This window comes from Embiotoca jacksoni, unplaced genomic scaffold, assembly GCF_022577435.1.
Source record: "Embiotoca jacksoni isolate LCO1_2020_lvr unplaced genomic scaffold, fEmbJac1.0.p SCAF_11, whole genome shotgun sequence".
NCBI lineage: Eukaryota > Metazoa > Chordata > Actinopteri > Embiotocidae > Embiotoca > Embiotoca jacksoni.
In genome coordinates this window covers 16,498,428-16,525,907 of record NW_027185241.1, presented here as the reverse complement: position 1 = coordinate 16,525,907, position 27,480 = coordinate 16,498,428, and the positions used below count along the sequence as shown (strand labels likewise).

The 27,480-nt window shown below is 43.5% G+C and overlaps 1 protein-coding gene across 2 annotated transcripts in view; it reads left to right on the top strand.

Moving 5' to 3' along the window:
* The window catches only part of rspo2 (R-spondin 2), a 59,925-nt gene that overhangs the window by 11,230 nt on the left and 21,215 nt on the right, over positions 1-27,480 (top strand). For both annotated transcript variants that reach the window (XM_069143371.1, XM_069143370.1), the window contains exons 4-6: positions 14,013-14,201; positions 23,656-23,799; positions 24,065-24,253. In XM_069143371.1, coding sequence (XP_068999472.1) covers positions 14,013-14,201; positions 23,656-23,799; positions 24,065-24,253 — 522 coding nt within the window. The remainder of the gene's footprint in view (positions 1-14,012; positions 14,202-23,655; positions 23,800-24,064; positions 24,254-27,480) is intronic.

The window sequence follows — 27,480 nt, the reverse complement described above, 5'->3', positions numbered from 1 at the left end:
CAGAAAACTATAAAGCTTTAAAAGAACAAGAAGTCCATTAACATTTCTCAGATTCCTGCGCTCTTTTTTCCCTTCTTGTTATGCACTTGTGTTACATCTTGGCTGACTTTTCCTTAACTGGATATTATTTTATTTGGACTGGGGCCAGGTCTCAGGAGCAGCGGCCTTAGCTGTGTAAACAGCTGTCACCAGCAGGAGCCATGACTAATGTGTATCTGTAGACAGGGGTCACATGTAGTTTATATGTTTACCAGCTAATGGCTTTCGGGATGGTACTGCCTTGGTGCGGTAATGAACACGAGTGAAGTGTAATGGACAGTATGGGGCTGGTTAGCATCAGCAACGAGTTCAAGCGTACATGCATATGCATATGAGCGGCTAGAGCGGTATATTCCTAAAAAGATCTTACTACCTTCAGGATTATTTTTGGAGGATATGAGGTTGCATGTGAGACATTTTTTTCTGACTGTTTAGACACGAGCAGACAACTCCTGCGGTTGAGTTATTGGCACATTCAGCACCTTGGAGGATTGTTGTAACAGCTGCCAACGCATGACAAGCCGATTTGCTGCTCATTTGTAGCAGTAAACAGTGTGGCGTGCAGGCACAAGACAGGTACAGCCCCCATGCATCGTACTCCGCTGCCTCCATGTAATGATACGCTTTGACGACCTCATGCCACCCAGAGATTTTGGATGCAAGTCTTCTGAAAAGTTCTTTGTGTTGCAACACCTAACGCCTCGCTGTCGTTTGTGAGAGGCAGCAGATTGAGTTTCCACGCTGATGAGGACATGCAGTACTTGTGTTGAAAGAGGATCAGCGTTGCACTGCAGTCGTTGCTCATTTCGATGTACGTATGCGCTCTATTTTTGCCTGCGGAATACACTCATCCTTCATACTTTAGGAAAGTGTATATTCCAAGTTCCTCTCAAAGGGAACTGTAGAAAAGAAACGTTTGCTCCGGAGGGCTGAGTGCGACCTTTTACAGCCAACACAAGCCGGTTCTGTTAAGAAGCGCGGGCAGTGCCAAGCCATTTGGGGGCAGTTTTGTGGTTGGTTTTGAGAACACGAGGCCAGATGTGACCCGGGCACCTGCTACCAGAGGAGGTGGCTGGAGACGTCTAAACAGACTGTATATCACAGGCCAGCGAAGATACCTCAGATGAACTTCTCTTGAAAGTCTGGTTTGCGTGTGTGTGTGTGTGTGTGTGTGTGTGTGTGTGTGTGTGCGCCTGACATGGTCACATTAAAAGACAACTTTGCAGCATATTGGCCGCTGGTAGCGGCAGAAAAAAAAAAATACTCGTATTATTCCAAGATTCAACCCTCTAACCAGCAAAATGATGAAATAATACTGTGGCCTCTTCTTCAGAATTCAGTTAGGCAATAAAACAAGCAAGGTGGTATTTTCCCATGAAGGACCTGATGTCAATATTCGATCCAGCCCAATTGTTTGGGGGGAAAAAATAAGTCTTTGATGTTTTGGAGTTTTTTTTCCGTGTCAGGCACCACGACTGAAAGTGAGACCAGGTTTTTGCCATCTGTTCCTCGTGGTGTGCTCCACTTTTGACCCTGGCGATCACCTCAGATCTCCCTGTTGGCCTCAGCGGGTGAGGAAGGGGTGCGAGGTTGTATCCTGTTAAAGGGTTAATGAGGTAGAACTTTACCACAGACGTTCACGTCGAGATGAAATGAGTCAGAGAAAGGAACTACTTAAAAAAAAATGGTATCAAATTCTTGTTTTCCTTTTTTGTTTATTGTTTTATCTTCATTTTAAATGCTGTATGCTTCTTTTCAAACCCGCTGTGTGAAATTGGAGTTTGTTTAGGGAGCACTCTTTAGCTACCTGCTATTGTGTTTATTCCAAACAAGTCCATATGTCAGAAGGATCGCAAGACACTGTACGCTGCAAACGGCAAATATCCAAAGCAAAGCTTTTAGTACCTGGCTGAGTCATGTGAGTTCTAGTGATTGGCAGCCAGTGGTTGAATGTAACGGGTAAAATACATTCAGTCAACCAGTTTTTAGCTGCTGACATTTTCCTCAAGTATTTCCATTTCCTGCTCCTTTCAACTTTCACTTCACTCAATTTCACTTGAAAGTTTACATTTTCATTCATTTAACAATTATATTTACTTTACACAATAATTACAAATTACAATAGGATTTATAGATGTACATTCAAGCACCCGCTGGTATAGAAATGTACTTAGACAGTTGGATCTGAATACTTCGTCCACTATTGTCAGCTGCATTACTGAGATCTACTACAATTTAAGGGGTTATAATTACTTTACTTTATTAATCTCTGTTGGAAAAGTTTTACCTTAGTGAGACCAGAAATTACGTTTTGCATTAAATATAGCATGAATAAATTACGATGCATGATCATCGGTCAGGTTACTCAGCTAATAAAGTCTTCATCAGTGGATGTAGTTGTTGGTGGATGGAGTTTGCTACTCAGAAGAAAACTACCTGCTAGTAAATTCTCCAAAGAAGAAAGTCAGTGGACTTTTACGTTTGTTTCAGATTTTTTTTTTTTTTTTACCAGTTGAACAATCCTTGCAGCTACTTTTACTTGAGTGAAAGATTTGGTTTCTTTTCCCAGAATTTTCAATTACTGACGAAACTTCAGCTCTTTTACTTTACAATCTGTTTTTGCGCAACACCTCAGTAGATGAAGAGTCCCGTCTCCCATCTGGATCCCCGGATATATTGCGCTTTCGGGCGAGTATAATGAATCCACGAGCAAGTCTACTTGGTTTTTTTTGGACTTTTTTAGAGCGGGACGTGGGGATGAGTTTAGTCAAGGTGATGACAAATGGGGAGGGGAGAGCGAACACGGATTGGGCGGGAGAGACTGAGCAGAGCTACATGGGGTGCAAATATGCCAAGCATGCCCGCCGACTTGACTGATCCTCTCCTGTGATGTCCTCGGTCCTCTCCCACGCCGAGGGAAAAAAACCCACGGCCATGTCTCGCTCAGCAGCGTGTTTGAGTGTGTGTGTGTGTGTGAGTGAGTGAATTACTAGACTCCCTGCATGTTGAGCTACAGGTGTGAAAATTAGGTGTGAGGTTTATGTGTGATAAATTACCAACATGTGGGCTAATCCGAGCCACTCCACCTTTTCCTCCACCCAGCTTTTTCCTCTTAGCCATTTCTTCCCTCTATTCTGAGGGAAAACACATTTCTCCCACAGCTTGTGTAAATTTGAGGGAGTGTAAATATTGAAATATTCAAATTCCAAATGGTTTCATTTATTTTGGAACTCGTTTCTGTCTTTGTGCTCCCAAACTATTCTAATTTAATGCTTTTTGTGTTATGATAAATGCTTAAGAATGCTTCATTTTGATGCCTTGTTTGTGCAGAAAACTTGTTTCTTCTTCTTCAGAAAGTAGAATGTATAAGATGCATGGCTTTCACGATAAGCTCAAACTGCGTGTTGCAGAAACCTATATCTTCTTTTGTTTATTTTCAGGCTCAAGCTCCATCCCTTGCGTGTACTTTCATTCTTTTTATTCCCATTGGAATCGTGCATTCCTCCAAATATTCCACTTTCTTTAAAAACCTACCGTATTTTGCAAACACCTCCTGGACAGTTGAACTAATCCTTTCCAAATGTGGCGTGCATCACACGCACTCTCACAGATAAAAACAGTTTTGCAGTTAAAGCCAATGCGTTTTTGGCACATATTTACAAAGAGAGCCATAATTTCTCCAGTCCGATCTTCAGAAATCCTACAAATGTCCACATTCCATCGTCTGACTTCTGTAGACAATAATATCAACGCTGGCAAAATCTGCAACGTCCAAGTGCTTGGTTGCTCAAGAACCCGACAGTTTCCTGCAGATGTTAGACCATACATTCATGGACCAGCACTGTCAGTACTGTACGAGTTCCTGAGATGCCTTTTTTCTCTTAAAGGGCAAATAAAGATGGAAGAGAAGAACTGGAAAGCAACATACACGACATGCTCTTCTCCGAGTGCCCATCCAGAGAGCGGTAAAGTCCATCCTCGTGAGTCATCGATCGACTCCCGTAGCGCTTCCACCCTTGAGCGACATGAAATCCTTTTGCACCTGTGCTGACCAACCGTGGTGTATAAAGCGAGTATCGCCACCGACAAATTGAATGGCAGATGCTGAGTGATGACCTGCGGAAGTTTCAGCAGGAAGTTTCAGGTTGATTTTTTCTTCTTAAACAATGAGAGAGAAGATATTTTGGTTTTAGTCTTGTAACTGTAGAGGCAGACCGGTGACGCTACACATTAAGTTTGGCATGTTTCATGCATTATGTTGTGACGAAGTACTGCAGTTTACACTACTGTTTATTGTAACCACTTTAAAGCTGTGCTATAAATACATAAAATACACCACCAAAAATAAAACTGACTCATAAATGTAGCATCCCTGACAGCTATTTTTTAACTTGTCAAAAGTCTTATAGGATGGGATTTTTCCTGCGCTGCAACAAAAGTTTAACCTGATTAGAGGTTTGCCTTGTTTCAGTGCATTGTTTAAACAATATTGACCCTCAGTGCGTACAGATATTCTGTTGTTTCCAAGGCTCGGCTGAACTGTAAAACATTTTATGGGACCGCAACCCACAGTGAAGAGGCGATGCTGTTACTTGACCACCACATCAAGGTCATTCCTCGTTTATTTTCCCCCTTCCTCTATGACCATGGAGCTTTCCATGGCAGTCACATGGCTTTTATGGGTCAAGGGTTTAAGTGTCCATCAGTGTGGCAGAGAGTGTTAAAACACTGCGGCACACACTGTGAGAGCAGGTTAGCTGGGTCACCTTTTATTTCAAATTTTTCCAAACAGGAATTACGAGGTCTCTTTCACATCAGGGAATCCAGATGTGGGGTTTGACCCGGGACTCGGGACTTAAATCATTATCCATCATAGAGATATTAATAAGGAAGTGAATTAACCTGGGATCTTCATATCGACTTGGATAGAGTGCAGGGGTGAGAGCCACGCCGAGTTCAGCTGGACAGATGGCCGAAAGCTGCAGAGTGTTTCCAGATTCACTGGGAAACACTGTCAACGTCTCTATTTGATGGGCTGCAGGGGCAGAGACAAGATTATCAAAGCTCAGTGTACTCACGACACTTTCTGTAGAGATGATGTATACAGTTTCTTTAGCTACGATGCTAGAATAGATTCAGTTTTTTTTTTTGGTAATCGGATGGCATAGACATTGATTTAATGTTGGCTAAGCGACTCAGCGACATCTTCAACCCAAACCATTGAAATTGTCCACTTATACTGTGATCATAAACCTTTTGAGAGTAAAAAAATATGACACATTCTTCCCCTTCCAGATGAAAAGTTGAAATCATAAGCAATAAAACGCACCATTTTTTTTAATTTCAGCACACTTTGCTCTATGTTACTTAATGGTCGCTGTGTTACACCACTTTCATACCAACGACCAGGGTCGCACCAGAGTTATTTGACCAATGTCCAACTCTTCTTTTGTCAGTTCAAACCACGGGTGAGTCCCTGGTCTTGGTAGTTCAGGGCTTGGGTCAGAACCAGGGAGAGATGCTTAACAAGGATCATAGCGATATTAATTATTTCCCAACACCAGATCTTGGTGTAATGTTTGTTGAGAGCTTTGAGTTTGTGTTAGATTTGCTTTTCTGGTCAACAGAGATCTCTCTAATTGTAATACACACCACAGTCCCTCACCGGCCGTGTTATCTGCCTCTTGATGAGTCCCCGCACTTCAAACTCAGATCTCTATGTTGATTCATTGGTTGTTCATTACCGATATATTGCACGTCTTTCAGCAACGGCAGCCTGCCTGTGGCACCTGCATCACAACTGTGCAACCAGTGAGATGATTTGCTATGTCCTGGTTGTTAGCAACCCGAGTGGTGAAATTCATATGGAAATCTACCCTTTTCAAAACGTGGGTCGCGAACTCAAGTCGGACTACACGGGCTGAATCTTTAGGACATAATGTGGGTATAACCCAGGTAGAATATTAGCTAATATTAGCAAATGTCCGGTTCATTTTGCTATCTAACAAACCTTATTGTAAGATTGTCTGACTTTTGTCCACCTGTGCTGTTTAAGTCGCTCAGCATTTTGGCCCAACAGTATTTTAGCATCTGGAATTAGCTCATAACTGTCACTTGTGGCTTCACTTCTGGCTTCGAAAGAGTAGCTTGATATTTTGAGAGACTTACACATTTTTGTGTTGGTATTTATTTGATAAGATTGGTACCACGCTCAAGTCTTTTTGGTAAACATATACCTGAGGCTCACCAATTAACATGTTATATTTAGTCTTATTGTGTTTAATCGATATAAACTTGGTAAAATAGATAGTTTACCATTTTATCATTGGGAATAAGCTTATGTCTCGGCTGGGAACAGTTGCCAAGTAACCGCTGGAGACGCCAGGATGTTAGCCCTCCCGTACATGTTTACCCAACCAATGTAAGAGGTCTCAATCTTCTTTTTTTTAACCCTCAGAAGGAAAACAAATGAGAGTGAAGTGACTGCATGAGCCCTTCCTTTAATTACATTTACTTTCTGTTCTTTGGTCATCCAGTGAGTCAGGTTTAGTTTTTCTCACCTGAATGGGACTGTGGCTCAACCTATTGAGTCACACCAAATCAAATTAGCTGGACTTTCTGTTTTTATGGTGCACTAAAAAGTGTTGCTTAAGTGTTGCCATTTTCCAGTTGCCTGTTTGAACCATGGCTGCCTGTTTTACCCATTCACCACTACATTAACCACCAGCCTTTCAAGTTGAGGGTTCAAATCTCCGTGCTGCCCGCCTCGCACGGTGGATCTGTCGCAGGAACACTTTGGCTGAGCTAATATGTCTGACAGCAAATGTGTTTGCTCAGTCTCATGCTGCAAAAATCATTATAAGCAGCAGGACTGTCCTAAATTATAAACATGTGCTTACAGTATGATCTGTAAAAGTAAACTGGGGGGGCACAGATCCTAAAACCTGACTATTTCCAGCTGGAAAAGAGTCAGAGACAAGTCCAACATATTTTCTGCTAAATTGGAACAGAAATGTGCCCTCAGCGCACAGGCCCGATGCCCCCTCCCACAACCCCTTCTGTTTCTTCTCTGCAATTTTTTGAGCAAAGTGCGACTTCCAGATCCATGACAAATAAAGTCACGGACCTGAAAAGCGGGCGGTTTGATGTCATTTTCCATGTTACCAGCTTTTAACGAGCTTGAACGATGTTGAGGCGTTACAACGGCGGGTGAACTCTGGGTGCGAGCGCTGACACTGTTACCACTACGGAGCGTAAGCCTGAATGGTTAAGTGGTTTGAAGGGATCCAGAAAGCGGCTGTTTTTGCTCCTTACGGTTCGATCCGAGGCTGCAGCGCTGCTCTGTCCCGTACATGCCCTCTTCTCTCTCCCAAGCTTTCTCTTTTTCCTCCTAAGTGGAGCAGCAGTAAGCTTATACCATCATTTAAGGGGAACAAGTGAGGTGGACAATAAACAATAATTGTCTCAGTGCCACGAGGAAAGCGTATAATTCTGCTGGTGAATGTGATGCTTTCCACATGAGAGCGCAAATCTTCTTGACCTGCAGCTGCTCCAAAAGCTGAGGTTTTCCATCGCTGCCTCTTTACCAGATGACATTTATGGATAATATAGACGTAGTGAAGGACTTTTTTGTTTTTGTTTTTGTCGTGTTACTTGATGATACCAAACTTTGTCAAATGTGCTTGTACTGTAAGTGTCTTTCCCAAACAATGGACAGTGTGCCTGCTGGATAGTTGCATTCACAGTCTGTATTATTAGATTTGCATACCAGGGGCCCTCGGAGAAATGGAGGAGAACTGTGAGAATAGAAACAGTTGTCTTTTAATATAAGCTCCTGTCTTCCATTTGCTGCGCTTGGAATTCACTGCTGCGTTATGATATTGACACAAGTCTGCTGTGTTTCCAGATCACCTCAGCAGTTAATCAGGGCACAGTCTGCTGTCCCAGGATCTTGTTTTAGTTTTAGTGTCGGGTTAAAATGACAGATGACAAGCTAAACTAAAGTCTAATCAAAATAACTACCCAACGAGTCCCTTTTGTAGACCTCTGTGCTCAATATCATCAACTACTAATGTGGGTAATTTGCTTTTTGTGGAGTGACAGATTGCGCCCTCGTTGGGGTCTCCGTGGGGGGAAAACAAGCAGTAATCCTTTTACCAGTTGTGGTAGGTTAGAAAGGTGATGATGGTGTTTGGTCATGGAGAAACAAATCTTGTGATTGAGGCGAGCAGCTCAGAAGTGAGAGAGAGAGGGATGATTCTTCATGCACGGCAGACCACAAAATATCTTACATCTGACAGTGACATACACAGAAAACAGTAGAAATAAGGGGATGGTACTAAAACCATGAGGATTTGTTGAAATGTTTATTTGAAATAAGGTATAGTCTGGTTATAGTCTGTTATTTTTGTCACTACACAATAACATTTGTCAAATTTAAAGGCCTGAAAACAGTTATAAAGAATCGGTTTTCAGCAGCGACGACTCCAAAGTGTTTTTATCGAAGTCGGCCTGTAAAAGACCCACATCACTGAAAGCCTACGTAAGAATGTCAAATTCAGGGCTCTAAAAGAAACATAAAAATTATGTGCAATTTGCCTTGTTAGGGTTTCGGGTTGCGGAGAGTTGGAATGGGTCAATGTGAATGATTTCATGGGTAACAGTAGGTGAGTGGAAGGCAGGAAGTTAGCGGCCGTGGGTGGAACCCCGTGTATATGCTAAGGGTTTTGGCAGCCCTGAGCGCAGGACTCATAAAAACGTACCTGAGACAGAGCTTGGGTTTTTGCTTGATCTCACTGCAGCCCTAATTGCTCACGAGCTGCATTCAGAGCGAACCTCCCTGCAAGTCAACGGCCGGAGAATGAAAGCTGCTGCGCTCCAAACGTGCCGTCATTACTCATGTTGTGACTGATTTCTTAGCATGAATGAAAGACCAAAACGTCACGTGAGCAGCATGGATATTTATCAGTAAATACCGAGTATAGACATCGTATAATGTTGATATCATAGCCTTGTACATGATTTTTTAAAATTTTATCAAATGAAATATTGCCGTTTCAAAGACAATACATTTTGTTGGATTTGTTTCAAAGCATTAGTTTGGCATTTTGGGATGTACATTTATTCACATGGGTGTAGTCTAGTGCCCATGGTCAAGTTGTGGCTTATTTTGAAGGTTTTGCAAACATTGTTTATACAGCGGCAAGTTTACATACAGTAGTCAATAATGTGTATTTCCATCACTTTAAATTAGTAATAAAAATCCTCCTTTTTTCCACAGTTGTGCTGGATTAAATGAAAGCGTAATTGTCTGATATTAGTCAATGCAAAAGGTTTCAAAATATAAGTCTTGTTTCTGTCTACGGAAATGCCAGAGGGCTTTTAATTTGAAACAGACACAGGAAGTGTTGAGTTTGTATTAACAGCATAATGAAGTAACTTTAATTGGGCAAATGGGAGTAGATCAAAAGAACTGCGAATATTTTAAACAAGTGCACTACGGCAGCACAACACCTATGTTTATTTGCGGTCTTGCAAAGATTGAGATGATGAGATTGATGCCAGTCTTGCTCCTGTGCTGTAGCTACAGCTACAGTTAGCTATATTCAGGGGCATGGGAGCACAGCTACCCTGGCATTGTCCAATGGCAACAACATTTGCCGACTAGCACCTCTAAAACTCACTAATCAACATATATATATTTTAGATTTAGATTTTCTACAGAAAACCAATATATTACAACAAAGACAAATATTTGTTTGTGAGGCAGACGAGCTGTTTCCCTTCTGTTTTTGTCTCTGTTGCTACGATAACTGGCTGCTGTTAATATTTACACAGACATAACAGTGGTCTCCAGCTTTACAAAACTATTCTTCAAAACACATGTAAATTACCCTTTGTAAATGCAAATGAACAAAAAGTATTTCCCTCCACTTGGTATAGTCTGAGTGCAGCTGTATGGCAGCGTATTGTTGATAGCTGGGGAAGAGGATATGTGAAGGGTCCTTCATGTGGTTCGTGTATGAGACAGCAGCTTTATACCAGCCCACTGCCTTGTAGACATGACACATTGAGGCACTTATTAAGTCTTTGTGTTAAAACGTCCTCGTGGAGGCTTCTACAGTGATGTTCGTAGGGAGTCTGGCTTTTGTAAGTACAATACTTTTGGCCCAGAGGGATCCTCACTTTACTGTCAGAAGTGGGAACTGCGGATTTGTTTTGTTTCACGTAATGTGCACTCTGTGGTTGAAACCGTAAACGACATCAGTTTATCATGTGCCGAGGAGTGGCTCTCCTAATGGTGTGCGCTCCTCTCTCGTCTCCAAATAAATGCAGTATATGTTAAACCTGGTCTCCACATTCTCACAATGACCACTTTCTCTGCGGCTTTTCTATACTGTATGTCTGGGTCACTTCGGTTTCAACGTGATTGACAGGAGAAACACTAGAAGAGTCGAGGCATGACATGATTTGTGGGGGGGGGGGGGGAGAAGCCTTGGAGGGTCATTGAACATGTGTTAAAACACACGGTTAGCGTTCGGATGGACTGGGCTTGAGTGGTCCAACTCAAGCCCAGTCCATGCTGTCTGAGAAAAGAAACAAAACGCAATGTGCAAAACAAAGACTACGTCCACGACTCACAACACATTCCCCAGCGTACCATTCCTGCCAAAGTCGGTTAAGTTGCGACGATATAGAGCGAGACTTGAACTCATTTCAGTTTGATTCAGTTCTTCTTCTACTGAAACAGAATCTGATTCATACAAATTAGTGTTTTCTTTAAGAATGGCTGAAACCTGCTGGCAGTCGACAGATTGATGTAAAGTGCGCGAGACATTATGCCGGTAGTGTGGGACGTGAGTTGGACAGCTCTGCTCCAGACGCTGTGAATTGTGGCCTCTTTCCTGGCATACCTGTGGCCTGAACCTCCAAACCTTTCCACAGACACACACACACAAGCTAATCTCCCAAGATCAGCACCAAAAGAGTTTCTCTCCACCGTGCACAGCTTTCCTTTCTCTTCTTTCCCCCCTGCTCGTACTGTAATTCCAGGATGTGGAACAGGCTGCATTCAAACGGTGTGCGGTTGTGTTATCCCCAGTCATCGTGTATTGTGAGATTAGCAACCAGCAAAACAAATGTTTGACAACAAAGAGCGACCCAGATCTTTGAGCCAGGCTCATGAAACCATTTCTGACTGTAATTTCCTTGATGATTGACCGGCCAATGATCTAAGATGACCACAAGCCCAGATAATATTTTTCTTTTGTTCTTGTTACGATAGTATTATTAGCACACTGTTAATAGTCACAGACTTGAGCCCACTCAAAAGAAATAAGCTTTCCAGCCTCACAGTTCTTGACTTTTGCCAAGTTGCCTTTCCCTTTCTGTCAGTGCTGTGTTCAAGTTTGGCGAAGACGGTGGGAGTAAATGTGACCAAGTTAATGTGAATGTCAGTTTGCTGTAAACACATCCAGATTATGTATTCTACAGAAATATATGGTGAAGTATTGAGGTTTGGTCTAATGCTGTAGTTTATTTGAACCGAATGGAAGGATTGACAGAATTAAATGTAAGATATATGTCAGACGTTCTGACCGTGGTGTTACCTGACGGGAAATAGAAGCTGTTTTAATACAGCTGCAACAAAAAAAAAATTTAAACGTGAAATTTACTACTTTTTATGTCTCTTATAATGTCAAAATTCAAATTATATAGATATAAGTATTAAAACATATGGCCAAAATATCTAGACTTAAATGTGTGCACATTTTAGAAGTTTTTGTGAGGTAGACAATTTAAAAACAATATTAGGTCAGAAAGAGCCTGTCCATTTACAGGCTTTTTAGATCCAAATTCAAATAGAAAGTCTGGCCGCACCTTATACGGGATTGTTTACAGTTGTGGCATCCAGATGGATATAGACTTCATGTCAATTTAAAAACTATTGGAGCAGCTATTAACCAATCGGCACTGACCATCATATGATGTATGTTGTGAGCCGAAACTCACCAAGCTCTAAAACAACAGAGACCCTCCCCCTATGAAAGCAGAGTGCAATGCCATGTCGATAAATGAGCATTCATTGTGGACTTTTTTTTTTTTTTTTTTTAATTATTTTTTAAAGTCTAGGCACATTCTTGCTCTGGCTTCAATCCCTCGATATTTGCTAGAGTTGCAACAACTGTCCAAAACTGTCAGTGGTGCCACCACCTTCAGGGTGACTGAGTAAACCTTAATGCGGACAAGGTTTCCAGACTATAATTACAGCAAAAACCGAAGCTGTGAGCAATGGGCAGGCGGAACCAGGGTAGAACATGTAGCCTGTTGCTTTAGGAACTAGTTAAGTGGCACCTGTGTCTGCCAGGTAGAACCTACTGACTCTGAGGATACTTTATTTGATTGAGAGACAGCCTGCATTGGAACAACTGAAATAAGAAATAATAATATCTTAGAAACTGCATTGACAGTTGAACATAAGGCACTATTTTCCATCTGAGAATTGGGGGAGTCACAACTAGTTATAACTTGGGGTTTTCAATCCTCCTTCATGTCATACTGAGCGAGTGCCGACTGGAGGTTAACCATCACCAATCTGTGTGATGAATAGACTTGGAGCGCAGATCCCGGCGCTGCTGTGATCGATGGGGTGTCGCTGTAAACCTCCTCCCTAAAGACCATCAGAGACACATTCTGATTAGCACTTAATCTTACTTCCATCGACTCCAGCTTCAGGAGAATGAGTGCAGTTTGGCAGAGCCGGCGTACCTCTCTGAAGACCGTTTCCCAGCGCTCCAACAAAAGAAAAAGAAAAAAAGAATAAAAAGATGAGTCCAAGGCAGCCACTAACATCCGCTGACTGATTTTCACATGATTATAAACTGATGTTTGCACTGGGCCCACTTAGCGCTCACTTCGTCTGGGTGAATCTGTTCAGAGAAATCTAATCGGCGGATCTACGGCCTGTAACGCAGCCATGTTCTGCTCTGTCTATCAGGCTTTGTCCAGCTTGCTGCACAGTGTTTTATTAAGCGTTGCGGTAGGTCGCCTAGTACCAGCACCACCGTTACCCGGTCCCTGCTTGTGATATTTAAGACTTGGCTAAGATCAACTGAAGTGTCTTTCGTTTGGATTTGCCCAAGGACATTTTCCTGTAAACGGGACGCTAAGGAGTTTACATAGAAAGTCACTTCTCAAGGAATGGACTGTATTTTTTACTGGCTCCTTTGTTTTGCACAGGCAACTCGAGCCGAAACCAGAGCCACAGCGGTTCTGGGGGCTTCCATCAGCCGCCTCAACACAATCGTTTAGGAGGCCAGCTCTGACCAGAATTAATGCAATATTCACATTCATAACCAATCAGCATTCGAATGTCGAGGGGGGAACCAGAGTTTAGATGAATGACAAATTGTTGAATTGGACATATCAGCAGGATATTCTTTAATTCATAGCAAATATGTCTATTATGGCTGTTTGGGTTTTCTTCTTGTACTTGGGTTGTATTCTACTGGTCAGGCCTCCCACAGTTGAGTCTCTTGCCTCTAGTTTACCCTGTCGTTGTCATTGGGTGAAGTCAGGGTCATCTGTAGATGAGTGATGATACAATGATGGAAAATAATTCTGCTTTTCTGTTACGAGTGCAGAATAAACCCCCACGGTGGACCCATCTTCCAATGCGGCTTTAGCAAAAGCTCACAGCAGCACTGAGCTCACATTGAAACAAGGCTACATTCGATGGTCATCCCATTGCTTGCTCACTGAAAGGTCACTAATAAAGTAATTAATTAAACTGATTGAATACTGAAAATAAAAAAACAGGGTTGCAACTCTCGCTGCCAGTAAGGTGCATGTGGAAAGAAGGATTCACCTTCTGCTTGACCATCCAATTGGCTTTTTGACTGAAGTACTTTCATGCATTGTCCATTTAATACCATCTCATGAATTGCCTTTTTTCTTCTGTCCTTGTCCTGCAGCTAGCTATGGAGCGTACCCCATCTGTAAAGGCTGCTCGGTGTGCTCCAGGGATAACGGCTGCGTAAACTGCCAGCCCAAACTCTTCCTGTTTCTGCGGAGGGAGAGGATGAGGCAGTACGGGGAGTGTCTTCACGACTGTCCGGCCGGATACTATGGCATGCGCAGCCCCGAACTCAACATGTGCTCCAGTAAGATCCTCTCTAGCTCAACTCACCCAGCCTCCCTCGCCCTCCACTTTTACGCCTCCAACTCCCCCACCGCACTATATTCTCCAGCCGCACACACACTCACCCTCGACTTTCCACTTTTCCCACAGCACTTGATTTATTGTCAATTATTCAAAGGAGACACACATACCTCACAATTTGAACGGCTCGTGTTCACACAGGTGGATGTAAGTAGCGAAGCCTCATCTTAACAATGTCTCCCTTGGGATTTAACAGTGAACTCCAGCTAGGATGAGCACTGTTTCTGATTTCTCTGTAACACTGCCTTTACACCTGCCTTACTAAACATCCTGTAGTCATGAGGACGTCTGAAAGGATGAAATCCAGGTGCAAATGCAACCAAGATGCACTGACCATTCAGCCAAACCAACCCCAGTGTCACATTAGGAGCAACACGTAAAAAAACAGGCCTTTCGGATATGACATTCAATATCTACTACAAAGATGATTATATATTAGAATCAGGGAAAGAGCTTGTTTTGTCGACTGTCTGCAGGGGCTTGTGAATTGGAACTTTCACTAGACAGTGTAATTTCTTGGCAGCTTAAGCTGTTTTTTGCCTTTGAACAGAAAGCCGGCCACAATTGAAGTGTCCAGATCCTCCACTTACAACTGCACATTGATTGAAGTTTGAGAAGGAAAAACAAAGCAGTGAGAGCTGCGTTTAACCCTTTAGATGAATGGTGTCTTCACGAGGAAGGAAAATATGATCAGATTCTAAACTTGGCTCACTTTCATTTACTGTTTCGGTGATAAAACCCTGTTTGATGTATTTTCTTGTGGACTGCGGTGTTTAGTTGAGGCAGACGACACCTTTGGTCTCACACACTGTGAAATGTTTTTCATAAAAAAACTCCAAACAATAACAGTAAAAAATCAAAACGTTCTCATGATTCTCGTTAAGAGAGTAACACTGCAATCCAATTAATGAAATGTCTCCTTCTCCTGCTGATGTAGCACCTTGCTCTCATAACCTTATTTTAACATGGAATATGCTATGAGAGACAAAGCGCCTTTATAGGTTTACATGGAGCCTGAGGTGTTGGCTGAGAGTTTCATATGAAAACAGAGAGGAACTTGAACCCATTTGGTTCCTCGAGCCAAACTACTGACAGACGCACTAAAATGAAGCCCCAGAGGAGCATGTCCGGACCTCCAGGCCCAAAAGTATAAACATGTAGCAACCGCAGGAAGTAGAAAGACCTTCATTCTGCTTACCCAATCACTGCCGACCCAGATGAAAATACATCCGCTTGGTCCATTTCGTACTGAAAATGAAATGCACGTTAAAGCTACACCAGCCAACTTTGTATGTTGCTACCCTATTTGGCCTATATAGAAAAATGTAACTCCAGTGCCCAGAAATCAATCAGTCAAACAGTCAGTCAGTTAGTCAGTCAATCAGTCAAAGATGCTTCATTTACATATAGTGCATTTTCAAGCCCCCCTCCCCCCCACCCACACACACAAAGTGAACAACTCAACAATTACTTGTTAAGTTACTGTAAATGAAATAAAAGTTCAACAAAAGCCCAAAATTCATTTATTAATGGACACACATCAACCCCAAACTTCAGAAAATGTTTCCAAACTATTATTTTCAAACATACCCTGCCTGAATCTGTTTACACTGGCGAGGAAGCAATTAAAAGCTCTGCTGCTGATCATGCTAACTGTCCTGGCTAAAGCAGGAATCTATTTTTCAGTACTTTATCAAATTATTATGAATTTCATTGTCGCAAAGACACCCTAAGTTTTTGTGATATTATTTTAGGGGCTATATTGCCCACCCTTACTGACCTGTCGGGTCCAGTACTGCCACTTGCCTTTTGACTCCTTGTAGCCATTTTAATATTCCACTTATTCCGACACGAAAATCAACAACTGAGGAATCCAAATCAGACTGTGCTAATTAACATTTACCTTATGTGGCATAAACAAAATTGATTTCTAAAATATTTAAATGATTAACAACTCATTTTTACATCATTGTAACATGATGTGTTGTTATAATAACTTTTGTCTGTAATAAATTGAAATGAAATGACAGTTTCTTTTGGAGTGTAATTGTTTGGGCTTTCAGCAGGACCCTTGAGAAGCACCAGGTGAAGGCACCACAGTTTGGGTATCATTGATCTAGCCTAATGAGATCACAGACGTTTGCAGAAAATTCAAGTCTACTGCAGTTTTGAACATTAAGAGTCTCTTGTAGCAAACTGCTGGTATTGATCTGATTCCCCCAAACAACACACTCGTTCTGCGTATGCTCATGTACACCCACACATGCAAGTTCATCAAATCTCGCCACATTAGAGGCAAAGTCCTACAGGCTCCACAGTCATTTCAACCGATTTTCGTAACTCAGAGAAAATTGGAAGAGAAAGACATCTTGTTCTCTGGTAAAAAGAGGAAAGGTTCTTTTTTTTTTTTTTTTTTTTTTACTTTAACCCTGCTATCCTAACCGCTGTATCCCCATGCTGGATGAAATCTGAATTTAACTGATCCTGATGTGTGGCAAGTTAATCTGAATCCCTCTCCATACAAAGTGCTCATAGAACAACATCTTGTATTGTCACGTAGCATCAGATCTCAGAGTGAGACCTACTTTGAAGTGATCGCTGCTTCAGTCATGGCTCTCTAATCCAGTTTCCTATTTGACCCTCATTCTCAACTGGGCTCTGCGTGTCATTTTCACTAAACAGTTCATGTCCAACCTTCGTAAAGGGAAATTTTAATCGGGTTGGAAGTTCATATTTGCGAGCCGATGGAGGCAACTGGTATGCAATGGCTCAAAGGCACAGAGGACAAATGATGGTGAGGGGTTCTCCACGGCTGTGGTCAGGGCTGCCGTGTGCTCTTGGTTTCCAGAGGGGCCTGGAACGTGGCATTATGTCTCTGTTATCATGAGCTTTTTAAACACAGCCTCTGAAATCACTTAGGGACCAGCTGCTTATTATTACACCAGAGTTTGTCTGTGTGATCTTATCTCATTCAAGAATTTTTTTTTTCTTTTTTGTGGACTGCCTGGGTAAAAGAAAACGTGAGCTACACAAGCAAGAGGCTTATACACTCACACTGAAACCTCACTTTCAGTTTTTCTGACACGGCTCTGGAGGATCCACAGGCATGTGAGATAGAGCACTATGGGTGGAGAGAAGGAATGAATACACTTTTTACTCTGTGAGCTGACAATATGATGCTATGTAAAGTGAGGAAAGCCATACAAACAACCATAGTTGGACTGATAAGGAGTCTAAGGCTGGTACCATAATGTTAAATGTTCCTGTATATTGTATATTGTTTATAGTGGTAGAAAAATGTTGCAATTCAGACTATAAGTTTGGGTTTCAGGTACAATTTATCTGCTATTATGAGTCAAGCCCCTGGTCATAACTCTAAAAATTCACGATTGTGACTGTTATTTGAGGAGTTTTCGAGTACAGGTTCAACATGGACAGCTTACTGTAGACATCTTAGTTCGGCTGACCTGCATGTCTTTTAACTGATTTCAAATGCAGTAGAGAATTGTTTAAATTAAGTGACAAGACTGCCCCTAATTTAATAATTGTTGCCCTGCTAAAATCCAACCTAACAGTAGTATTATGAAATCATTACCATTAATGCAGTTTGCAAATTCAGAAATAAATTGACATCCATTGATGACACATCAAGGGGAGCCACTTAATGTAGTATTTCTAACACTCTATAAAGGACCATCCCAGTATACACAAATTTGGCATCTTAATGTATATACCCATAGACTGTATATAAAACGACATGAGATCAGAGTCTGAAAAGTGAAGCCAATGTGTAAGTGCCTTAAACTACAATACCACTGAGGACCACTAGGGGCTGTCTCCAGAAAACCTCTGACTTCAATGGAGTCCCATTCAAAAATTTTCAACTGATAGCATGAAATACAAAGTCAACACATTTTTTCCAAATCATTACTGCGTCATCAGCAAAATTAACTGCTTGTGATAACAAAAACAAAACAATTAAGTAATCGGCCTCAGAGACATGTTTGGAGGCGTACCTGGTTTCATTGACATGCCTGGGGTGCAGTCAGGTTTCCGGTATATGGGAGGGCTTTGTGTCCTCAGGTTTTCAGTTCAATCCACCCGACGCTTCTCCCCAGCTCATCCAAATATGGTCACTTCTGGCTCCAAAAATCTGAATGATTGCGGCCGCAATGCCATATTTGAGGCTTTAAAACCACAATTCACGAACCAAGGAGTGAAGTCACGTTGCGTTGGCACTTGGCTTCACCGTACATACCCACTCATTTCTCAGGACGCCTCGAGAAACTGCCTCTAACGTAATGAATTTTAAATTTAAGGCTCACTTTCTTGGGGGGGTTTCCCTTTCACGGCAGAGAAAAGAACACCATAATTATAGCCAGAAACAATGGGAGCTATACTTTCCACAACATAACTTAACTGAAAGCCCATTTGCAGCTACACTTCAGCTGGATTCCAAAGAGGCCCGAGACATGGGAGCCACAGTGTTAACTACCATTTACAGAGATGGTAGCTGGTTCATTTGCAATGTCTTTTAGTTGAATAATATCTTTATGTATGACCATATATTATGTTGCTGGGCCTCTGCTTTGCTCGAACTCCTTTCAGCAGCTAATGGACGGGTTGATATGAGCCATAAACCATATGCAGTAACTCCAGTGTTATCCACAGGGGTTCTTATCAGCTGCCCAGAAGAGGCCCCCCACCAGTGTCTGTGGGTGTCAGCCCACTGCTCCGTAGGGAAGATTTGTTGCAACGGTCACACAGTGTGCTGCTTTATGTACGGTCAAATCTGCGTGAATGCTATGCAGTCATGCTCTCGCCACATTTCATAATACTTCGGTTTTAACATACATTCCCAAGCCAAAGCATTTTCTGTCATTCTGTATCACAAGCGAGCTCTCGGGCTGAAAGAATTATGAGCTGAAAGGCGACTATCAGAGCTGTCTTCTATAAGAGACAAAGTGTTGAGAGGGTCAGCATGAGAACAGGGCTGCGTTCAAGACTTCCTCCCTCAGGGTGTATTAAGGACCCCCCACTGCTACACATGCAAACACATATTCTAGCTGCCAACCCAGTTGCCTTACCCCACTGCAACGGCTTTATAGACCTCAGCTGTGTTTGCTGCCAACCAACAACCACTCTGATCGAGGCCTGATATTGCAAATATCCTGGAAGTGCGGTCTAAATGTTACAGCTCATTCAGTGCCAGCCTAATATGCCACAAGAGACTCCTCTGCCGGAGGTAATTTTTCTAAATTGTAATCATGATTGCGATGGCTTTATTTCTTGGACTTAGGAAACCTGTTACGAAATCCCATTGTTGCATTTCTTTGTCACATCTAATTAGGGCTTAAAGTGGAAACTGATTGGATGTATCCTCTCCAAGATCATTTAATTTTAAAGTACATCATGGGAATTTGTTGGTTTGGACGTGGATTGGAGCCAAGCATCATTAGGCCTCGACCAAATTGGTGCGAAGGGTGTGTAAAGGAACCAACATGGGTTTTGCAACCTTGAGTTGGCAGCACTGGCAGCTCTGTCCCCCTCAGCTCTCTCTCCGTCAAGCTCTCCCTTTCTCGCTCTAATTTTGAGCTTGTGGGTATTTCCATTGCACAGTCTAACCAACAAAAAGACCAGTTGCTTTTGGCCTTTGAGCTTTACCAAGGGACATTTAATCATCACAGCTTTGCTAACCGCACTTTCAGATTTGCCAGACAATACAATGGACCCACCAAACCAAGCCCTACTCCCAGGATGTTAAGGCCAGGCCCAGAGTTTAATTTGTTTTTTTTCTCAAAACACTGCTTAATTGTGCATACTATAGTGTGAGTGGAAGGGCTGTCTGTGCTTGACCACTGTCTGAGGCCTGATCTGTTTGTGTGTGCCTGCTGGAGCTGGCTGAACTGATACAAGGAGCCCAGCGCGGTGTATCACAGACTGTGTTTCCTGGAGTGAAGAAGCTCCAAGGACCGCTGACACATCTGTCATCCCTGATCTCTCTCTGGGAGATGCTGATTGACAGGAACACCACCTCCGCTTCACCAAGCTCCACACCAGTGTGCGGATGAGCACCCATGTGGAAAAAACAGCATGGAGAGAGTCGGGGAAGAACATGGCAGCTCTGGCCTTTGCCATGAACTCCTGCCATCCGCAGCCCCGCACGACATGGCTGGGTGGCAGCAAGCAAGCCAGAGCTTCGATGTCAGCCAAACCGGGAGCCTAGGGAGTAGGTCAGGGCTGTTCGACGTAGCTTGGAGGCAAAGAATGGAAAACTAGGGCTTGTTTTCCCTCTCACCCTGCCAGGCCCTTTTACGACATGGACACTCCTGCTGTGCAGCATTGAGTCTGGTTAGCTTTGTGGAGGAGGCTCCTGGTAGACTGAGGAGTGGTGTAACAACCCACCTCCACCTCCGATAATGTGCAAGGCCCCGAAACATTAAAGACTCATGAGTCTTCAAAAAAATGATTTAGCACCCTTTTCTATACACAGTGAGTATTCATGTCAATACATGGAGTGATTACACATGGCGCTGTCAGCCTGTGGAGGGAACAGCAGTTGACTGAAGCTGACATGAGGTTTTGAGTGTCCGTGATAAAATCAGCGGGTTCCTCATCCAGACCACAGCTGAGGGACCCGCTTCTGCCAAGCATGTGCTATTAGATCACAAGCGACACTTGGTGACTCATCTCTCGACTTCCAATCCACTTGACATGAGAACCGCATAAAATTCAAGTGCAGAATCAAACGGTGTAACAGCGATACGGGCAACGGTGGAACTGGTGCAGCAATGACGACTCTCGGCCACTTCACCGACAGCGTGTGCAGTTCTTCTCAGAGCTGAAGTATTGAGGCTTTTCCCCCTGTCTTCATGATATAACCCACAGCCAGAAGCAGGCTGGGAGATAATGATGATAATACGTTTAAGTCCCAGGAACACCGGGCCTTCAGTGGGATCTGATGACCTCATTATTTCTCATTAGTCTCTCTGAGGCACCTAGATGAAGACTTTAAAGGTGGTCCAGAGGTTAATCCTGCAGGGAGAATGAACTCGCTCCCCTGTATCTGTTTCTGGAGCTGCCGGACAAGCCGCCTAACTGCTGACTTGGCCAGTGGTCAGTGGAGGAGCTCCTCCCGTGTCCCAGATAGCCCACGTTGTCCTAGATAGCCTTTTGGCTGATAGCTGGACCGAGGGATGGATGTCTGTCATGGTGATCCCGTCCTACCCACCTCGCTCTCTAATGACCTCTGACCCTCCTGCATTCTAACTCCCATGGAGCTGCATTGATGTGTCATCCACCTCATCCATCTCGCGGAGTGACATTAATACTTATCTTCTATTTAGAAAACAAGATTTCCCGGCATTTGCGCCATTGCCCAACTACATGTGAAACTGAAACCAAGAGTGATGTTTTAATCAAAGCCTTGTCAAGTGCTACCGCCGCTGCAAGGATACTATATTGCGCACATCTGTGTTGGTCATATTTACTGTCAATAACCGAGGATTGCACAACAACCCCGGTGCTTGAGAGCACTGCCAGATGTTCTTGTTCCCCCTCTTGCTCTTTTATTTTATTTTTTATTTGGGAGCTAAAAGTCTCTCAGGTGATGACAGGCCTGGGAAGTGTGAAGGGTAGAAGACAGCTCTGTGCTTTCCAATTAGCCTTGTGATTTATTTGCTCGCTCCTTGCATCAGGCTTGTTTTTTTTTTTTTTTTATCAAACCCAAGCCTTTACTGATCTCGTTTTATCCAGACAGAAATGAACAAGAGGCCGTTACCTTAAAAAGGGACAGCAGAAGGCACTTGTAGACTTTAAACCAAAATCTCTACAGAGCTGAGTAACTCCAGAAATCCAAAATTGAGAATTGGAGCTAGACGATACGTCGATGATTGGATTGATAACACAGAAATGATGTGAGAACACAGGAAATGGGATCAGTGATTTATGACCGCTGTACCTACATTTTTCAGAATGTGGAGCTTTATTATGGAGTCGCTCTATCTCCAGCCATATCTTATTGGTATGTGTGTGTTTGTGCATATGTGTGTCCATGGTTTGTTTAGACTGGTCGGGAAAGCGTGAGACCAGAGTGAGTGGGCAGAGGCCATACTTTAGGGTTCAAAGTAAAGCGGGGAGGGACCCCCTCGTTTTGGAGGAATGTCGAGGAGGAGGCCTGATGGTTAGCTGGAGATGGTGTAATTAAGGGGTGTGATTGTGAGAACCTTCCCTTCCCCGGGCCCTGCAAGGGTCACAGATAAAAGAGCAGCCCTCAGCCTCCGTTGCTCTCATGTGGAAAATCACAGCGACGCAGTTGACGCGCCAAGAAAAGCGCACGCGCTAATGCATGGTTGCGTCGCCATGCGAGACGCAGTCAGAGGAGCAGATTACGCTTTACCTGGGAAGCCCCCTGCGAGTGGAGGGAGACAGTGGCTGCACATGATAGATTGTGGTTCCCTGACACTTGGAACTTATTGGGCAACAGGGCCACATAGAGTTTCTGAGGAGCGACATAAATTAGACAGCTCTGGGAGGCGCCTTCTAATCATGTGGGCCTGTGCGTCGCCCCGTTGGTGTGGTTGTTGTAATTTGGCCCTGCCTGACGTGCTATTTGCAGAGAACTTGATGACACATTGCCGTGCTTTTCTTTTGCAAGCGCGGCAAAGTGCTTGATGCGCAGCAGCAGGGTGTGGCGTGGGAGGATAAGTGCGTTGTTGTATTTGCTGACTAAAGCATTCAGCATTTATTTGGCAGGCCAGTACAAAATGTTGTTGACCGCCCCGCCCCAGTGTTTCCCTTACAAACCCACCTACCCCCTTTTCATATCGTAGCCAAAACCTAACAGACCCCCACAGCTGGCGAGCTGTGATCATGAGCCTGTCATTCACATTTTAACGAGAACCTGACCTCCCAATAATCTCAGTTATGGAAACAGACCCAGATTGGAGCAGCGTGAAGTGATAAGATAGCATATTAAGGACAGTATGCAGAGCTCTAATAGGATGTATTCTTCCTATTGCCGCACGCCATTAGTTGAAAACACGTGAGCTTGTGTGTTTGTGTCCAGATTGTAGGATGTCGGTTCAGAGTTTTGAAACAGGTCAACGTTTCTGTTATTGTGTTTTGACACTGTTGAATTGCTCTCTCCGAACATGAACAGGAAGATGAAAAATAAAAGACAAATCAATGTCAGGCAAAACAAGTTTTCTGAAATATACCTGAGCCCCAGAGAGGAATGATTCACAGCGCACCGTCGGCTTTGTTTTTTGGATTTTTTCTTTTGTGGGAGCGACCGTATAATCCCTTCCCCAAACCTCCTTAGCTCTCGATCAACTCCAGATGAGAGGGTTACTCAGACCTTGATGATTCTCCTCTCTCTCTGCTTCTTCCTCCAGGGTGCAGGATAGAGAACTGTGAGTCCTGCTTCAGTAAAGACTTCTGCACCAAATGCAAGACGGGTTTTTACCTCCACAAAGGGCGCTGCTTTGACAAGTGCCCCGAGGGCTTTGCCCCGCTGGAAGAAACCATGGAGTGTGGAGGTATGTGAAACAAACAAACAAACAAGCATGCAAACAAACAGTGTGTTAACCACTTTGTCTCATACACCTTTCCTTACCTGTAAACACTATTCCATAACTTCTCGGTTGGGTTGCTTTTGTTGGACCTCAAAAACAAGCAGTTCAACTGGGACCACACACACACACACACACAGAAGTTATAGCATCTCAGTAAAGCTCCTTTGACCTGCATTAAAGCTTGACCTGGGGTCTTACTGCACATCTCTGCTGCTGTGTGTCTCTGCAGAAGGCTGTGAGGTGGGTCAGTGGAGCGAGTGGGGAGCCTGCACCAGGAGAAACAAAACCTGTGGCTATAAGTGGGGTCTGGAGACCCGGACGCGGCACATTGTAAAGAAACCGCCCAAGGACACAATACCCTGTCCCACCATCGCCGAGTCCAGGATGTGCAAAATGGCCATGAGGCACTGCAGGAGAGGTAAGGATGTTATGCAGCTGTATGTTGAGGTGTGTGAGAAGGACCGTCTGTCAGTCAGTCCACGTTCACTTTAAAGTTTACACTACTTTAAAGAAAACAGCCCACGTATCCCAAAGGAGAACTCCCTCTTTCCCTCTCTCAGGGTTCCACCTGTCTCATGTAACCTTTGTACCTCAGCCTTGTTTTTTCACCGTCTGTGTTTTTTTGAGGTGCACAGTGGTGTTTCCTTGCATGAAATATCAGTATTTTTCCATGGCGGCCTTGTTCGAAGCCAGCTCTTTTTCTCAGCTATATTTCCCCACCACTCTCTCTCCCATCTCCCCTCGCTTCCTCAGTGGAATTCTTCAAAGTGCGAACTGCAGGTTTCCTCAATGGCCGTCTCTGTTTCCTTCCCCGTCAGCTTGAGAGATATTTGCGGTTCACGCAGCGTGTATGTCAGGCCATTAAATGAGAAGTCAAATCTGGAATTTCTCTGAGTGCGAATACAGCTAAAGGAAATATTTTTTTTTCGAAGAGTAAACCATTTCTCTCAGACGGTCCAAACACACCATTTGGGGTGATGGCCTCAGTTAGCAGTGCTTTTAAAATAAATGTCTTTTCCCTTAATGTACTTTTACGTCTCTCATAAACTTTGGATTAGGATAGGCCAAGTGTAAATATTTAATTCACCAAATAAGGAAGCAATTACAGTGGCAGATATCATTCAGTCTGTCAAAAAAAGAAAAACATTGTTTAACAAAAGGAAGAAAATATTCTAACCTCGAGGACTTTTCTCCATTTTTGGCCTGGACTGCTGAATTGGTGGGTCACTTAGTGGAGTGGTGAAAGAGTAAATAAACTTGAAATAAACCCTGATAGTTTCTCATATTTCAGCACTTCTAAGGCCCTCGCTGCTGTCTGGGTTGGAAACTGTGATTCCATGGCACACTGTTTGTTGGGGGAAATTCTACCCAACCCCCACAAACCTCTTCACGACTCCGCTGTGCCTGCTTGACCTTTTCCGAGGAACTTTATGACCTTCTTTAATTAAGATTTGGCATTGTTGCGCATGGTTACTGCCGTCAATTATCTCCACCATGAAGTCACTGATGGGAAGTTGTTGTTCATTACAAACTGAGTGAATAGCAGGAGCATTTTTCATCAGTCCTTTAGAAACCAACGGCAGACTCCCTGTGTCCGTCTTACTTAAAGCTACTGTTCCCTGGTGATGTGGTCATTGTAAACCTCTCAGTACAGTTCCTTATCCAGCAACTGAGTTACATCTCTGGTGGTTATAAACCGTGTGTAAACGTGTCACTGTGTGTGCATCTTAGGACTCTCCGGGCTCGTGAAGTTGCTGCGGTGGCCCGTTTAATAAAAGCAAATTTCAGACTTTGGGCACGTGTTGTTAATTCCCCACCACTAGTGAAAAAGTCCTACTTGGCAAAAGCCAGTGAAACGCAACACTCTGCAGTTCAAATAAATACGACGTAAAAATGTAAGCCGCCGAAGCCGAACGGGAGGAGAAACACTGCGCAGATCCGACACCGTCGCTGGGGAGCTCGACTGACTGACATTATAAAATAATCACTTCCCAAGAGTGATGATAAATCGGGATGGAGAAGGGAGGGAGAGGCCACCCTCTGAAACGCAGGTGATGAGGAAGTGGTGGGAGCCGGTGGAAGAAGATCAAGAGGTTCATGGAAGGTCTGCAGTACAGTCTACTATAAAGTACCTTGTAAATTTATAAAAAATTTCAAGGACTTTGCGAGCGATAGGTCTCGAGTGGTACTTAAAAATAACAGGTGTAGCAATGCAGTTCAATCAATTTTCTCTTTAAACTGAACCAAGAAAACCGCAACCTCAATGTATGGATCTTATATTAAGAGGAAAATATGAATACACAGTGTTTATCGTCACTGGGAACCAAAGACAGTCACAAAATGAACATTTTTATCTGCTCTTCTCACTGGACACCAAATACCGATGTTAAGGATAAGCATAGGATTATATAACCACAGACTGTAAAGATGCTGTGGATTAAATGGAGACGGGAAATAAGAGGAAGCTGAAAGTATCTATACACTATTTATGGCATGCTTATCTGATCACCCTGGCTTGCATTTCTACATATCTACGTATTTAAATTACACTAGACGTCATTGACAGATCCCTGTCTCCCAGCTCAGCCGTGGTACACAAGGACAACGCGAGCGACCTCCTTCTCCTCCCTCGGTGTCTGCAACGATGTAATCCCTCTGTGAAACATACACAAGCAGAGAAAGTAAAGCCCAGATAATGTCAAAAGGCGAGGCGTTTTCACAGCAAACATGACGAGTTGTGTAAACCGTGTCTGATGTGTTCCGTGCACGTTGCCGATCCGTGTAAACACCATATATCGTTCGCACTGCTGGGATTCATTTGCTGTTCTCCGCTGCTTGTTTGCCAGAGCAGCAGTGTCCTGATAACACACTCTGTCTCGAAAATGGCGGGGAAAAGATTTTGAAGGAGCGCATGTGCACGCAAAGTATGTGGTGGCACGCCGTCAAAAAGCGTCAATTCCATCCAACTGTCGAGCTAATTTTAAGCAAACTTTTGAAGTCTGGCACAAATAAATCAAGAGTCTGGTTTGTTTTCACGGGCTGGGTTGCATTGGTTGTTCAGGGAATATTCTCTTGGGAGTATTGCTGCACTCTAAACGACATGCATTGTATGTACTCAGTAAGACAGGTATACAAAAATGTATTTCATCACCTAAAGCCACATTGAACCGATATATACTTGCCTGTCTGCAAATTTAAGTGATGGGAAAACCGTATTTGTTTATCATTTCTATTGAGCTCTTGAAATCCAGCACAACATGTCCTTCCAATTTGGAGACAGAATTAGACGATCTCTAGAGGAACATGGACGTCTCGCCTTGCGGCTCCTTGGCTGGTTCGTGTGCCTGGCGTTTGCTTTGTACCCCTTAGACGGTGGAATGCTCCTCTATCTCGATCTCGATCTCGATCTCTATCTCTATCTCCTCTATCCTCTGCATCCCGGAGCAGTGCTCTGAACAGGCTACAAACAATAAAGAGACTTTATTAATAGCTGCTCAGGCACTGTCAGCAGTGATAGACTGTGTTCTCTCTGTGTTGTGAGCTGATGCCTCCCATCAGAGGATAGGTGGAGAGACTGATGACTGCAGTATTGGTGCCTTCATGGAATTCCCTTCAGAGATTTCCCAGCAGGCCCTGTCATCAGAT